The following is a 13,120-nucleotide window of genomic DNA, read 5'->3' as shown; positions in this document are numbered from 1 at the left end:
TATTAGAGGTGTGTTTGGGGTCATTATCATGACTGGAATGCTGCCCTGCAACCCAGTTTCTGGAGGGGATCATGCTCTGCTTCAGTATTTCACAGTACATATTGGCGTGTGTGTGTATGTATGTATGTATGTATGTATGTATGTATGTATATATATATATATAGCCAAATTCATTGTCTGCATAGTAACGTATTTCTCTTCATATTTCATATTTCTATATATGTTTTAATCTGACACGTCCATTCTTTCAAACCATGCTGAGTGACTTCAAATTACAAGTATTGAACGAGTATAGGAACACTTTACTATGGTATGTAGTTTTCGGGGGAATAATAACACGGCTGGACCAATGTGTCTTTCCCAGCATGTTTCGGCTAGCTAGGCTAATATAGAGGCTGCGGCTCTGTCATTTGGTTTAAGTAAGATGTTTCTCAAATTCAACCTTTTTGCCTACCTAAGGAATGTCGCAGTGTGTTTTCTGATTCACATATAATGTTAACAACCAGAACCGACTTAGCATGGAAACTACTTGGCCATGTTAGACTGTTTGCTAGCTAGCAAATGTCCTCTTAACACTAGCAGTGTTAGTCTAGAATTAACGTTAATATCTTGTATAAGTTGCTGTGCCGTTAATGTCCTTCTTTCATTCAGGTGTCATTTTATTTATGTTTCCTATTTCATATATTCTGTTTGTTAATCAGTAATTCACAATTGACCTCAGTTAGCTAGTTCGCTAACTAGCTTGGTTTACTCAACCCGTTACCAGTTGGTGTTCATGACTAACACTATATAACTCGTTAATGTTTGACTACTAATGTATGAACAGTAATATAAAGTCTTGGCTAATATTGCCTGAAAAATTGGCTAATATTGATACTCTTGCATACCAATTACTTAATGAATGTTGTGGTTTGCAAAAACGATGTAGCTACCTAGCTAGCTTGCTAACTGTAAGTTGAACTGCAACGATTTTCCTTTGTTGTCTGCTTTCATTAACAAGCAGCTAGACATACAGACTGTAACTATTGTTGACTAATTGTAGTAAACACATTTCTAAATGTACCATAATCACATGGCTATTCACCTAATAAAATTGTACTTGGTTCTTCAGGTGGAGGAGACCTAAACTAAGACCCAGAAGGTATGCTGCTGTGTCTGGGCCTCCGTGAGTGCTGTGTAAAGCACTACGTACATCTAGCCTACTGTCATGCTCAAATATGTGTGAGAAACCAGAGGATGAGGGGTCTTGCAACCTCCAGCAGCCAGCTCTTTGCCAGGACGTCCCCAAAATGCTTCGTCAACCAGATTCGAGGAGCCAAAACTCACAGAAAAAAACAACAGAACCACGAGGATGACTGGAAGCAGAGGAATAAGACCGTTCTCACGTATATTGCGGCAGCGGGCATCGGGATGATTGGAATGTCGTATGCTGCTGTGCCACTTTACAGACTCTACTGCCAGGTAGATGCATGATGTCTGGTGGCTTTGGTATTGTTCCTTGCTGTCCATTTGAGTCATTGATCACTACCATTAAGATAATGTAGCAATGACCCACTGGGTCTCTCAACTGATTGTGAATATCGTAATAATGACCCCCTGTTTTACCCCCTGTTTTATCAGGCATCAGGCCTGGGTGGAACAGCAGTAGCAGGACATGATGCGGAATTAGTAGAGACAATGAAGCCCATTAAGGATCGTGTTATTAAAGTCACCTTCAATGCCGACACACATGCCAGCCTCCGGTGGAATTTCCGTCCTCAGCAGTCAGAGATATATGTAAGTTAATGGTATAATTCCATGCTACTAAATTGTGTTCTGTTTAGTATTTTATCCACATTGCCTACCGTTATTTAAAGAAACATGAGAAATTTAAATGGCAAGAGATACACCTATAGATGTAAATATTATTAGTAATAATTTTAGTAATAATAATTAGTAATAATTTACTAATAATATTATTAGTAAGATTTTTTGTGGGTGGGTTGATTTTTCAGGTTGTGCCAGGAGAAACTGCACTGGCATTTTACAAAGCTCAAAATCCCACAGACAAACCTGTGATAGGAATCTCTACTTACAATGTAGTGCCCTTTGAAGCTGGGCAGTACTTCAACAAGATTCAGGTAATGGTCCATTACATACTTTAAATAATTTTGAGATATCTGCAAAATGTACTGTGCTTTTGGGGGACTGTGCTTTGATCCATTTGTCAAACATTGTAATCTGTTTTTTGACTAACTTTTTGCTTTTCTGTATATTTGTCTGCATATTTTGTATTTGTTTTAGCTCAGTCTAAACAAAGCTTTCTTGTCTTGATTCATAGTGTTTCTGCTTTGAAGAACAGAGGCTGAATCCCCAGGAAGAAGTGGACATGCCTGTTTTCTTTTACATTGACCCTGAGTTTGATGAGGACCCCCGCATGGCTCGAGTTGACACCATTGTACTCTCTTATACCTTTTTTGAAGCCAAAGATGGACAGACATTGCCACTTCCTGGATACAGCTAAATAAACCAAACATTCTGCATTAAAGACTTCATACGTCTGATGAAACAGATTTTATAAGGTTTCAAGTAGAGTGGTCATTTCACTAAAGATTTTTAATGTTCAAATATTAAACATTTGAGGTAATGTTGGAACTTTTGTAACATGCACTTTCTGGATATATTTATTCACCAACTTGAACAGCAGCATCTGATCGCGATGTAGATCATTCCTATACACATCTAGAGCATGAAAGTGTATTACTTGAATCAGAACACCAGGGGGCGGTAAAGTTACACTTTTGGTTCCTGGATATCAGCCACTACAAAAAAAGAATAAAGAAAAGGAATTGCTTATATTCACAGGAATGTCTCCTTGTGTATCAGAAGTGGATGCTCAAAGCAATATATCATTGTAGTGTTGGTCTAATGTGTCTAATGTTAGTCTAGGCTGAGCTGATTTGGACATTACGCAACTAGCAGAGACGTTCTCCTCTTACATAACGCGTGATCAACTAGTCTCGAAGCTACTGAAAACAACATTGCGTTGCGCAATGTTTAAACAAATGTAAGAGCACGGCACGAATGGAGTTGATCAAGAATATGTCTTAACTGCTCAAAGATTCAATATCTGAGGAGGCTCGAATTAATTAAAGGGGTCGTTTTTAATTAATGATCCTGCGAGACATTGTCAATAAGCGATAAGACATGCTATAAGTGGGGGGTCTAATGGTCAATCGTTCAAAAGCCTACACCGCGTACGCCTCCATAACGACTCGTATTGTCCTCCACTCGTCTACGTCATTCGTCGTGTCCCGGAACACAACAGAACCGACCACGTTGCGTTCGGGAGCACACGAGCGCTGACGCGGGATCAGGCGGAGCGCACGCGCGCGCCCCTCCGAACGTGGCGGGTGATCGTGGTGCTGCTGATCCAGCATCAGATCTCCGGCGCGGCCCCGTTCACCACACCCTCTTCAGCACCAAACGGGCAGTTATGGGTTTTGACGGACGCGCTCGGTGACTACTGGAGGCGGAGAGATGCCCTAGCAACTCCACAGAAGAACCAACCACAGAGGAGCTGGGGAAGAACTGAAGCTGGAAGATACAGTGGAACCCTAACAGATCCTCTCAATGGATCCGTGTGGAAGAGGAAATTAAACAGATCAGGAAATATACACTCGATCGCACATATTAGTGGACGTGGTATTTGTAGCGTGAGTTTAAATGTGTGATATTTGAGTGGTTTACATGAGTATTATATGAAATAGCTTTAACGACCGTCCAGGCTGCTATGATCACGCATTAGTCTGTATTCACCTAGAATTTCGTTGTTCCTCGACAGCATCATTACGCTGTTCGGGTCCGACAAGACATGAATCTATTTTTCAGCATAGCCGGGGATTAAGGAGACGTCTTCGCCATGTGGGGGGAATAGGGCGAAGTCTTGGAACAAGCACGACTGGACTCACACAGGATACAGTATAAGACTGGCAGCTCAGAGATTTGGTACACAGAGAAGCCTGATAGACTACAAAAAAAAGATGATCCATAATGGGACATCGGAGTGACACACCGTCGAAGATGAGCCACAGGAGCAGCCCCGCAAAGGCGTATGATTTTCTTCTGAAATTTCTGCTAGTGGGAGACAGTGATGTGGGAAAGGGGGAGATTTTGGCCAGTTTGCAGGATGGATCCAGCGAATCACCCTATGGATACAATATGGGTGAGTGATTCAGTAGGCCTGATTGAAAATCAGCTGTTCTGTGAAAATATTCCTACTGCGTAGATGCAGCCGACCTGTGTCTAGAGTAGGCTGTCATGTCTTGCAATGAAACCCATTGTTTATAGTGAAGTTAAATTCAAAATAGGGGGAAATATTTGTATGTGAGTATTAAAGTTATATGGAATGTGTTTTTGTTTATGTTATGGTTTTAGATTTTGATTGTTTGGTGCGCCTTTGTGCTTTTTTACTTGGGGAATGTAGATGAAGTGATGCATCTGTATGATCACTATTTGTAGCTGAACACTAGCAAGCCATGGCCTGCTCTGAAACAAGTAGATGCTCCCTTGAGACAAATCAGTTTCGGTATGAAAACATGGGGATAACATGGTGACAAGCTCCTGAACTCGTTTCAATTTAAGAGCAAATAGTATGTCTCATAAGAAGTACTGTTTGTAACCAGAAGTACTGTTTGTATTCTTCTCAGATATTGTTGGCATGGTTCTGTGTAACACTTCTTCACGTGAGTTTGTTTTGCTGCTGCAGAATCCATAATCTCCAGAATCTCTTCTTTGCAGCTGTGTTCACTGACTCCATTCAGACTTGAATAATCCCTAATCGTGTCTAGCCTAAGACTGCTTTTTAAAGACAGGGAAGGACTAGCTTGCAGTGTTAACTATTGCCTTTTTCCTAGGGTACCCTGGCCATGTCCAAGACTGGCAGGATATTCTGACACAGGTTAGATTACACTGCTGCTTTTTAGGGAAAGGAGATTGCCCATTCATAAATGTAGGTACCATGAACACTGAATCAGCATTTAATGTGACTGGCAGCTTGTTCACTAAAGGTCAGACCGAGCTCAGGATGCTTTTCACAACTGCCGGCATGTTCACCTGTGCAGCACACCAGTATTTATAAGCACTGAATGTTTTCCTAAGAGAAAAGACAAGAGGTGAACAACTGTACACTTGTCAACCAAGAAAAGGTCTGACTACAGCTGCATGTCAAAAAAAGGCGGTTGTATTTACTTACTCGCATAGTTTTAGTGTCAGCTCACAATTACATGCAGTATGATCAGTAATTCCAAAATTGCCCCCTTCTAAACAAGAAGGGCTCAGTTATTGTAGTTATGTGTTTGGAGGAGGTTCTATAAAAACCAGCTCAATCTCAGATTCCTGGCAGGACGGTCGTGCGTGCGTAGAGTATTACACATCCCTCCTTATGCCTTCCAACTGCACAGTTGATTTGTCTAGCTCATCTTTGGCAGCATTTCCCTTTCTGGCCGTCCCATGCAGCTGTGAAGATACTAAACTTCTGCCTAAAAGACTCTCTTAGTCGAGATCCAGACAATTGATGTAACAGGGCTCAATACCTGTTATCCTGGAATTGTTTTGTGGGCTTGTTCTTCCCAAAGTCATAAACATACAGAACTGCCCGTTCACAGAAGGCTCTGTTGTGATTTGTTTAGAGTAGTTATTACTACAGTCATAACCTCTTACATAACTCTGTTTTCCTCTGCTCCCAGGCACAAGATATAGCCAGAGTGAGTGGGGACGAGCCAAGGCCTCCTGGCTGTAAAAGTGGAATATTCAGATGTTTGTTTGTCACAGTGCTTTTGTTTGGCCTGCTTTGGTGGCTTATTTTCTCAGTGTTTATATGAGTGTTCATGTGAGTGTTTACGGAGTAACACACACTCATTCTCTCTTGTCTTCAACACAGCAGTAGCACACGAAGCCTCTCAGCTGCTCCTGTGTGTGCTGATGTTGAGAAACAACTTAGGAGTGAGCCAAACGTTTCTCATACCACCAGGGCCTGGGGATGTATTCTCCTAACGTACTGGCACGATGCAGTTTAAGGTCAGGCAGCGAAATCTCTGGCCCACGGTTACGGTCGGTGTTCCCTTAGGTCAGCGACATGCTAGCAAAACAACTAGTGCCCTCGAAGGTCCAGGGAACACTGAGTGTGTTTGTGCTGTGGAGTGATATGTTCAGATGTTTGCGTGGCTCCGTACCAGGAAGCGCGTGCCAGTGATGGTTCTGCGCAGCTGAGCTCGTGGTTCGGAGCAGCTTCGCCTGCTGCAGTGTTCGGCTTCCTGCCGCTCTGCCCGTCAGTTCGGTATGTGTCATCATGTCAGAAAACATCTGTGCCTCGCCGCTGTGTGGTGTAAAGGGAGTGAAAAAAAGGAGCACAGAACTGGATAATTGCACAGAGATCCAGAAGGTGTTGGTGTGAGAAATCTGTGGGGATGAATCAGAGGTTGCCCACACAAACAGGAAGACAGCAACAGACTTTCTGGTATTAAGAAAAATCATGTGGGTTGATAATACTCAAAGAGTATTTAGAGTTGCAGTTGGGAATTTGTAAAGCCATTTTGTTTACATGCGTCTCTGTATACAAATGCACTGTTTAAAGTATTGGCCTTTTGTTGCTCCATCTCCATAACCCCCTGTGAACTGAAACCATCAAACCCTTAACCATGTTACTCTTGACTCCACTTCTAAAACTATTTAATAGAAAGATGAATCCTCAGTAAGGCAGCATGCACATAGCCTGTAACTGTGATTTAAAAATCTCAGTGTCAGAATGTGTGCATCGTTCTTTCTAATCCTCATTGTGACGGCAACTTTGATGGACTGAAAAAAATGTGTTCCATTGTGGTCTGGAAGAGCAGGTCAAAAGTTGCTGCTCATTCTGTTTAAGACAGCATAGGCTAATTGTCAGATGTTGGTCTCTGATTCCTCTCAGTGCCCTACCAAAAATAAAAGAATTTGGCCCTGGAATCATTTCTCAGCACTCAGGACCAACCTATTGTCGTCAAACTGCCTCACTGTGTTTATTTTTATAAACTACTGAAAGTATTTGTCAACAGGAGTCCTTCATCAGACTGAAATATGTAGGGGACAGTACTAATTGAGTCATAATCAGGTGCTGGTCAGTAGTGAGACTGCATACATTCACAGTGTGTTAAGACGGTACTTGTGTGAATAAAACACATACAAGAAAATACTGTATATTTTTTCAAAAAACAAAAGAAACCAGTGAACTGTTTTAAATTATGTTTTTCTAAGAATTATGACCAACCAAGGACCTAAAAATGTGTTAAATATTGTGATATAAAGTCTTCTTGGTAGAGGATATGCCATAATCTACCCATAATCTCATTTCCGTAGTGGTTTCCAGATAATTTACCAAACTCTTGAGTTGAATGTTCTAAAGCTTGGTTAATTTGGCAGCATTTTGACAGGGGCAGATAATCCACAGCCCCGCGCTGTCATTAAGACACGCTTCAGAGAGGGAGTGTGTATATGTTCCACAGCTTTGGATTGCAGCCTGAATGTCACAGAGGAAGGCAGCAGCACAGATCTATGTGTGTGTTTGCATTTGGAGTCAAGGACCTCACATGGCCCTAAAAGTTCATTTTATAATCTCTTTCACAGCTCATGTGAAATATTGCCCACAAACCAGGAGATGTAAGCACGATAACTAAACCCACGTAACTTTGCTGTGTTCGGCAGGGATCGACTGTAAAACCACCACCATTCTCCTGGATGGACGCAGAATCAAGCTCCAGCTGTGGTGAGCACATCTGCATCAGACTGGACACAAGCGAACATGAAGTCAGCCTAGAAGATTTACTCCTTTTTCAATCAGCAAGAACAGTTGTAGTTATTGGTAAAGGTATTAGAATACAAATGTGAATGCATGTCTGCTTCGGGAATCGCTGCCCTAGCTCGATAAGTGAGAAGGTTGTGCTGTGACTGGAGGTCAGAGGTCGCAGATGCCCCTCCAACTGTGTCCTGTGCAGCACACTGCGCGAGACTCTCCTGCATGCCAAAAAAATGACGAGAGTATGCCAGGTTTGAGCATGTCGGTTATATACCGTTGCTCAACAAAAATTTTCCAGCTGAGTTTTCTGCCAAGTCAGCGGAGCCAAGAATGCCCACAAGCCTTATTTAAATTCTAGAATATTTTTAGCGGGCCACAGTCTTGGTTGAGTTCCCATTAAATCATTAATTACATCTCAGCAAATGAGGCACTTTGGGGGAGTGTTCATACTAGCGTGCCCTCCTGTCAAAACTGTTGCACGGCAGGGGTCTGTAGAGCCACGTATCTTAGATGTTTCAGACGTCCACTGCTTCTCACGGCCCGAGGCCCTGGGAACAGTGTTGCCATAGTTACTTTGAAACAGTAATCCGACTACTGACTACTGACTACTTCTTTAAAAAGTAACTCAGTTAAGTTACTGACTACTTGCTTTTAAAAGTAACTAAGTTAGATTACTTTTAGTTACTTTCAGCAGAGGCTGATCCCCCGCCCCTATAACATGAAAATGACTACCAGTTCTGCCAATACTCACTTTATTGACATGTATTTTAACCGGAACATCAAAAATGACACTGGCATTTGTAAACTTTTTCTTGAAATAGGCTTACATGTTTTTTAAATAAATAAATAAGACAGTCTTTCTGTTCAACTCCGCCCACTTACAGGGTTGCCAACTGTCACGCATTGAGACACACGCATTTGACTGTCTTCACACGCTTACGCCACACTTCCGATATCTCACGCCGAAAAAAAAATCCAGTTTATTTACCTCTGATCCACATCTATGATTCAATGAGTTACTAGTTCGATCTGGCGCCAACCACCGGCGATCGATCGATCGCGATATAATACTGAATTTAGTCAATTTTACACCCCGCCCGGTAACAATTTACGTTCGCCGCCAAGCCCCGGTTTTTTTTTTTTTTTTCAGGTTTGACGTTGTGTTTTTGAAAGTAGACAGCACTCTGTCGCCAGGACAGAGTGTACAACGGACCTTAATGTTGTCTTCCTTAGCCGAAATAAAATCAAAATAATGCCTGTATTTCCAGCTGCTAAAGGCGAACCTCTCCTTCCATCTGACTTTGGCGCCGCAGAGCAGAGATGACGTAACCGCGTAAGAAACGTGTAGCCAAAAAATAAGAATGAATAAATATAACCTACGTTCCCCCGAAATGCAGAAATAGTAACGCACGATGTTTTAGATAAGTAACTTTAATCTGACTACTAGTTTTTAAATAGTAGTTGCGTTAGACTACTGTTACTGAAAAAAGTAGTCCGACTACAGTAACGCGTTACTAAGTAACGCGTTACCGGCATCACTGCCTGGGAACGACCGCCGGGAGCCGTTTGCTCTGTGATGCACAGGACAGGAAGTGCCAAGAGACTGGTGCGGTCTGCAGGCGGTGTGTGTGCATGAGTGCGTGCGTGTGCCGGTGTGAGACCCCGAGGCAGTAAGGGCCTCTGCTGTTTTTCAGGGACACTTCGGGACAGGGACGCTTCTGCACTATATTCCGGTCTTACTCCAGAGGAGCACAGGTACGTTCACAGACGGGTGATGAATAAATAATAGAATAAAACCAGTGTGCTGGAGTGTCCTTAAGGATTATATTCACTCCTAAAAACAAACAGAGCTGGGATGTGGGCATCTTGTGTCTGAGCTACTCATGTGCTTCTGTGTTTTTATTCTGGGTTGTTAACACTGACAAACCCTGCTCAGGCATGGTATGTGGTAAAACCGGGCAGGACTTTGCTGTTGATATGACATTTGGTTGTGCTGGATGCACGCTTGCCTACAATCGGAGGACATCATCCATTAATCCATGTCTCCATGTCCCTGATGTCCTGCTATGGGGGTCATTAGACCGCACATGCCATGTTGGTGGGACCTAGTAGATCATGAGATGTTCATAAGTGGGTTTATATACAGTATTAATGAAGGTTTAAGAGGTCAAGTCGAATCCTGAGGATTTTGTCTAGAGTTTAGTGTGTACAGAGTAATCACAGAATATGTTTCTCTATATCTAGAAGGGTAAGCTACGCAATTTACTTTGGTTAATATCATCTGTGTTATGGTAATATGATCTAATGTCATTTCTAATGATTTGTCACAGGGCGTCATCCTTGTGTATGACATCACAAATCGCTGGTCCTTTGATGGAATTGACAGATGGATTAAAGAGATTGACGAGGTATTGTGCCGAATCAGCCCCACATATGGCCCCTTGCATCGAATTGGATATCATTTTCTTTGCCACTCTCATATGAATTTGGCCATAATCCCATCGATAATTTTAGGGAAAAGGTAGAATGAGCAAGACATTCTGGATAACGCATGATCTGATGCGTGTGTTTTGAAATTTATGCCTGTACCATTTTATTCCCTTGCCCAGGAACTGTAATTCATGATAAAGCTAGCACTTACTCCCCCATAACATACGCCTTGTAACTGATTTGCATACTTCCCGGGGCTGAAGAACAGCACACAGTGTCCACACAAAATGCTGGTTATTATTTATTATTTAACTTATTTTTCCAGTAAGCCCAGTAAGTGAATCTGAAGTACCCTGTGAACAAGATTGCGCCTTCCTTTATGCATAGTGCTGATGGGAATGTATCTGGATTATTCATGACACAGCACGCGCCCGGGGTGCCCAAGATCCTGGTGGGGAACCGACTGCACTTGGCCTACAAGCGTCAGGTGACCACCGAGAACGCCCAGGCGTTCGCCGAGCGCCTGGGAGTGACCTTCTTCGAGGTCAGTCCTCTGTGTAACTTCAACATCACCGAGTCCTTCACTGAGCTGGCTCGGATTGTCCTAATGCGGCACGGGATGGAGAGACTGTGGAGACCCAACAAAGGTACTAACCCTGTCCTTGTATAATCTCCTAACGAAACGACGTTTCACTGACTGAACCGCTTAAATCATTCCTTAAATAACACATCTCTGTCATTGAGGTCTTGATTCCCTGTCAAGGGAGGAATTTAAACAGGAGGCTGAAAAGAGAATTTGGGAATGTGTTTTCTGTGGTATATATTATTTATTTGCCATGGGGATGGGGATTAGTGAAATATAGGTCAGCATATGGGAATGAAAGTATGTCAAACACAGCATGTCTGAATTTATTTGGAATGAATTTAAATGGGCAGTCACAGTGTTCCTCAAAACTGTGTGACCACATAAGCTTGAACAACTATTGCATATGCAGCCAAAAATGTGCAGTAAACCAAAAGCATGTGAAGCTTTTAAACCTTCAGCACTAACTTTGGAGACACCCAGTGGTCAGATATCAAAGCAGCGTCCAAATGACTGCCTGCTGTATCCTAGATTTAAAATAAAGTAATTTATGTTGATTTAAAACAACCATAATGGGATGATTTCTTAAGGTTAGTTTAGGTTATGACTTGTGGATGTTTAACATGTATTTTTCACGTTACGGTTATAAACATTGATTAAACAGACAGTTTTCTGTGCATCATTTCAGTGCAGTCATATTTTACCACATTTTAAGTTTCTTACGGTATCGTAAGTGCATTCTGAGTGACCTTTTAAAATCTTTCATTGTGCCGTAAGGCATTCCGTGGTCTCTATGGTAATCCATCATTTTGGTACCGTAGACGGCAGAGCGTTAGTAATTTCAGACGTTGGATTTCACAAACTTCTGACCCGTGTTTAGAGAATAACAGCAGGGTTCCTCTGTGGTTCCTCTGTGTCTGTGGCCAGTGCTGAGTCTGCAGGACCTGTGCTGTCGCTCCATCGTCTCCTGCACGCCCGTGCACCTGGTGGACAAACTGCCCCTCCCTGTTGCCTTAAAGAGCCACCTCAAGTCCTTCTCCATGGCCAACGGCCTCAACGCCCGGATGATGCACGGACGCTCCTACTCTGTCATAGCCGGCGCTGCCAAGAAGAGAAGCGGGACGAAGAAGTCCAAACTCATCCACCCCCCACTCAGCCCGTCCCAGAGCTGCACGCGCACCAGCTGTAAGATATCCTAGTCCGACGGCACTGCTGGGCGTGAGGCCACGCTTTTGCTGTCCGCAGAGAGGGGTTTTCTCCCGCAGTGAAGACACCGCCTTGCAACTCAGCAATGTCCAATATCTTTCCGTTGCGTCCAAAGACTCGATCGTACTCCCCCCTCTATAGCATATCTGAATGTGGTTGCTCGAAGAGATTGAACAGGCCCATGAGAGGGGAGGGCGAGGCCGTCACCCTTTTTTGCATATATGTACAGAACATTTCATCCTGTTTGTAAATCACGACGAATTGAAATTGTAAAGGTACTGCATTTTAGCATTGTGGACAACAGAGGTTTTTGCAAACTTGGTCCAAACAAGGATGAGGGTACACAAAGCTGTCATGCTCTTTTGAATATCTTGATTTTCACAGTGGACCTAGTTGATAATACCAGCTTGTTTTCTTACTCTTATTCTAATGCTCTTCAGGGTAAACGTATTAAGAAAATAAGCATCAGTGTTGATAAATGCAGCTCTTTGTATTGTGTATTTAAGTAATGTTGTTTGATACTATGTTGTTATTATTCCTAATTATTGTAATGCACTTGAACGGTGAACAATATTGTAATATTTTGTATGGAGTAACACCAAAGACACGGGGTACTGAAGAAGCAGGCTATCAGCGCTAACATGGTTTGTTATGGATTCAACACCAATATTTCAAATACACTGCAAATCAATAGGAATTCTTAACTAGCTATCAGTTTTGTTTTGTTTTTTGTTTGGGGTTTCTTTTGTTTGTTTTTTAATAAAAGTGTGTTACCAACCAAATTTTTTGGCTTGAAAATGTTTTTCATACACCTGAGAAAATTCCATCACTAGAGGATTGCACTATCTATCCATGGGTTAGCATTCTCATTAAAATAAGGGCTAAGTGGATCACGTGGGGTTTATTCATAGACTGAGTGAAAATACAGAAACAGTAAAAGTGTCAGACCGTCAAGTACATGGCAAATACAGAGAAAAGCTTTGCTCTTAGCTCCAGTGCTGTGAGCTGCTACAAATTGTGCCGCTGTAGGTGTCCACGAGAGGAACTGTAGTGCATGTTATGCTGTGTGAATGTTTGGTGCGCGCTCGTGTAAA

General features: G+C 42.5%; 2 protein-coding genes across 3 annotated transcripts; both read left to right on the top strand.

The window, feature by feature from the left end:
* The first annotated feature begins 294 nt into the window (after positions 1-294).
* Positions 295-2,552, top strand: cox11 (cytochrome c oxidase assembly homolog 11 (yeast)). Of its 2 annotated transcripts, none has more exons than XM_076999545.1 (5): positions 295-419; positions 1,112-1,461; positions 1,621-1,776; positions 1,995-2,120; positions 2,321-2,552. In XM_076999545.1, the coding sequence occupies exons 2-5, from the start codon at positions 1,144-1,146 to the stop codon at positions 2,501-2,503; spliced, it is 783 nt and encodes a 260-aa protein (XP_076855660.1). In that variant the 5' UTR covers positions 295-419; positions 1,112-1,143; the 3' UTR covers positions 2,504-2,552. The 2 variants fall into 2 exon arrangements, with proteins under 2 accessions (XP_076855660.1, XP_076855661.1); XM_076999546.1 differs by lacking the exon at positions 295-419 and adding an exon at positions 470-651.
* A 501-nt stretch (positions 2,553-3,053) lies between these two features.
* rab40b (RAB40B, member RAS oncogene family) lies at positions 3,054-12,808 on the top strand. The gene is made up of 6 exons (XM_076999544.1): positions 3,054-4,204; positions 7,717-7,777; positions 9,502-9,562; positions 10,138-10,215; positions 10,662-10,884; positions 11,748-12,808. The coding sequence occupies exons 1-6, from the start codon at positions 4,033-4,035 to the stop codon at positions 12,017-12,019; spliced, it is 867 nt and encodes a 288-aa protein (XP_076855659.1). The 5' UTR covers positions 3,054-4,032; the 3' UTR covers positions 12,020-12,808.
* Positions 12,809-13,120: the final 312 nt, after the last annotated feature.

The sequence above is a fragment of the Brachyhypopomus gauderio genome, chromosome 3, assembly GCF_052324685.1.
Source record: "Brachyhypopomus gauderio isolate BG-103 chromosome 3, BGAUD_0.2, whole genome shotgun sequence".
Taxonomy (NCBI): Eukaryota; Metazoa; Chordata; class Actinopteri; order Gymnotiformes; family Hypopomidae; genus Brachyhypopomus; species Brachyhypopomus gauderio.
Note: the sequence above shows the minus strand (reverse complement) of the source record. Positions and strands in the feature narration are given on the sequence as shown.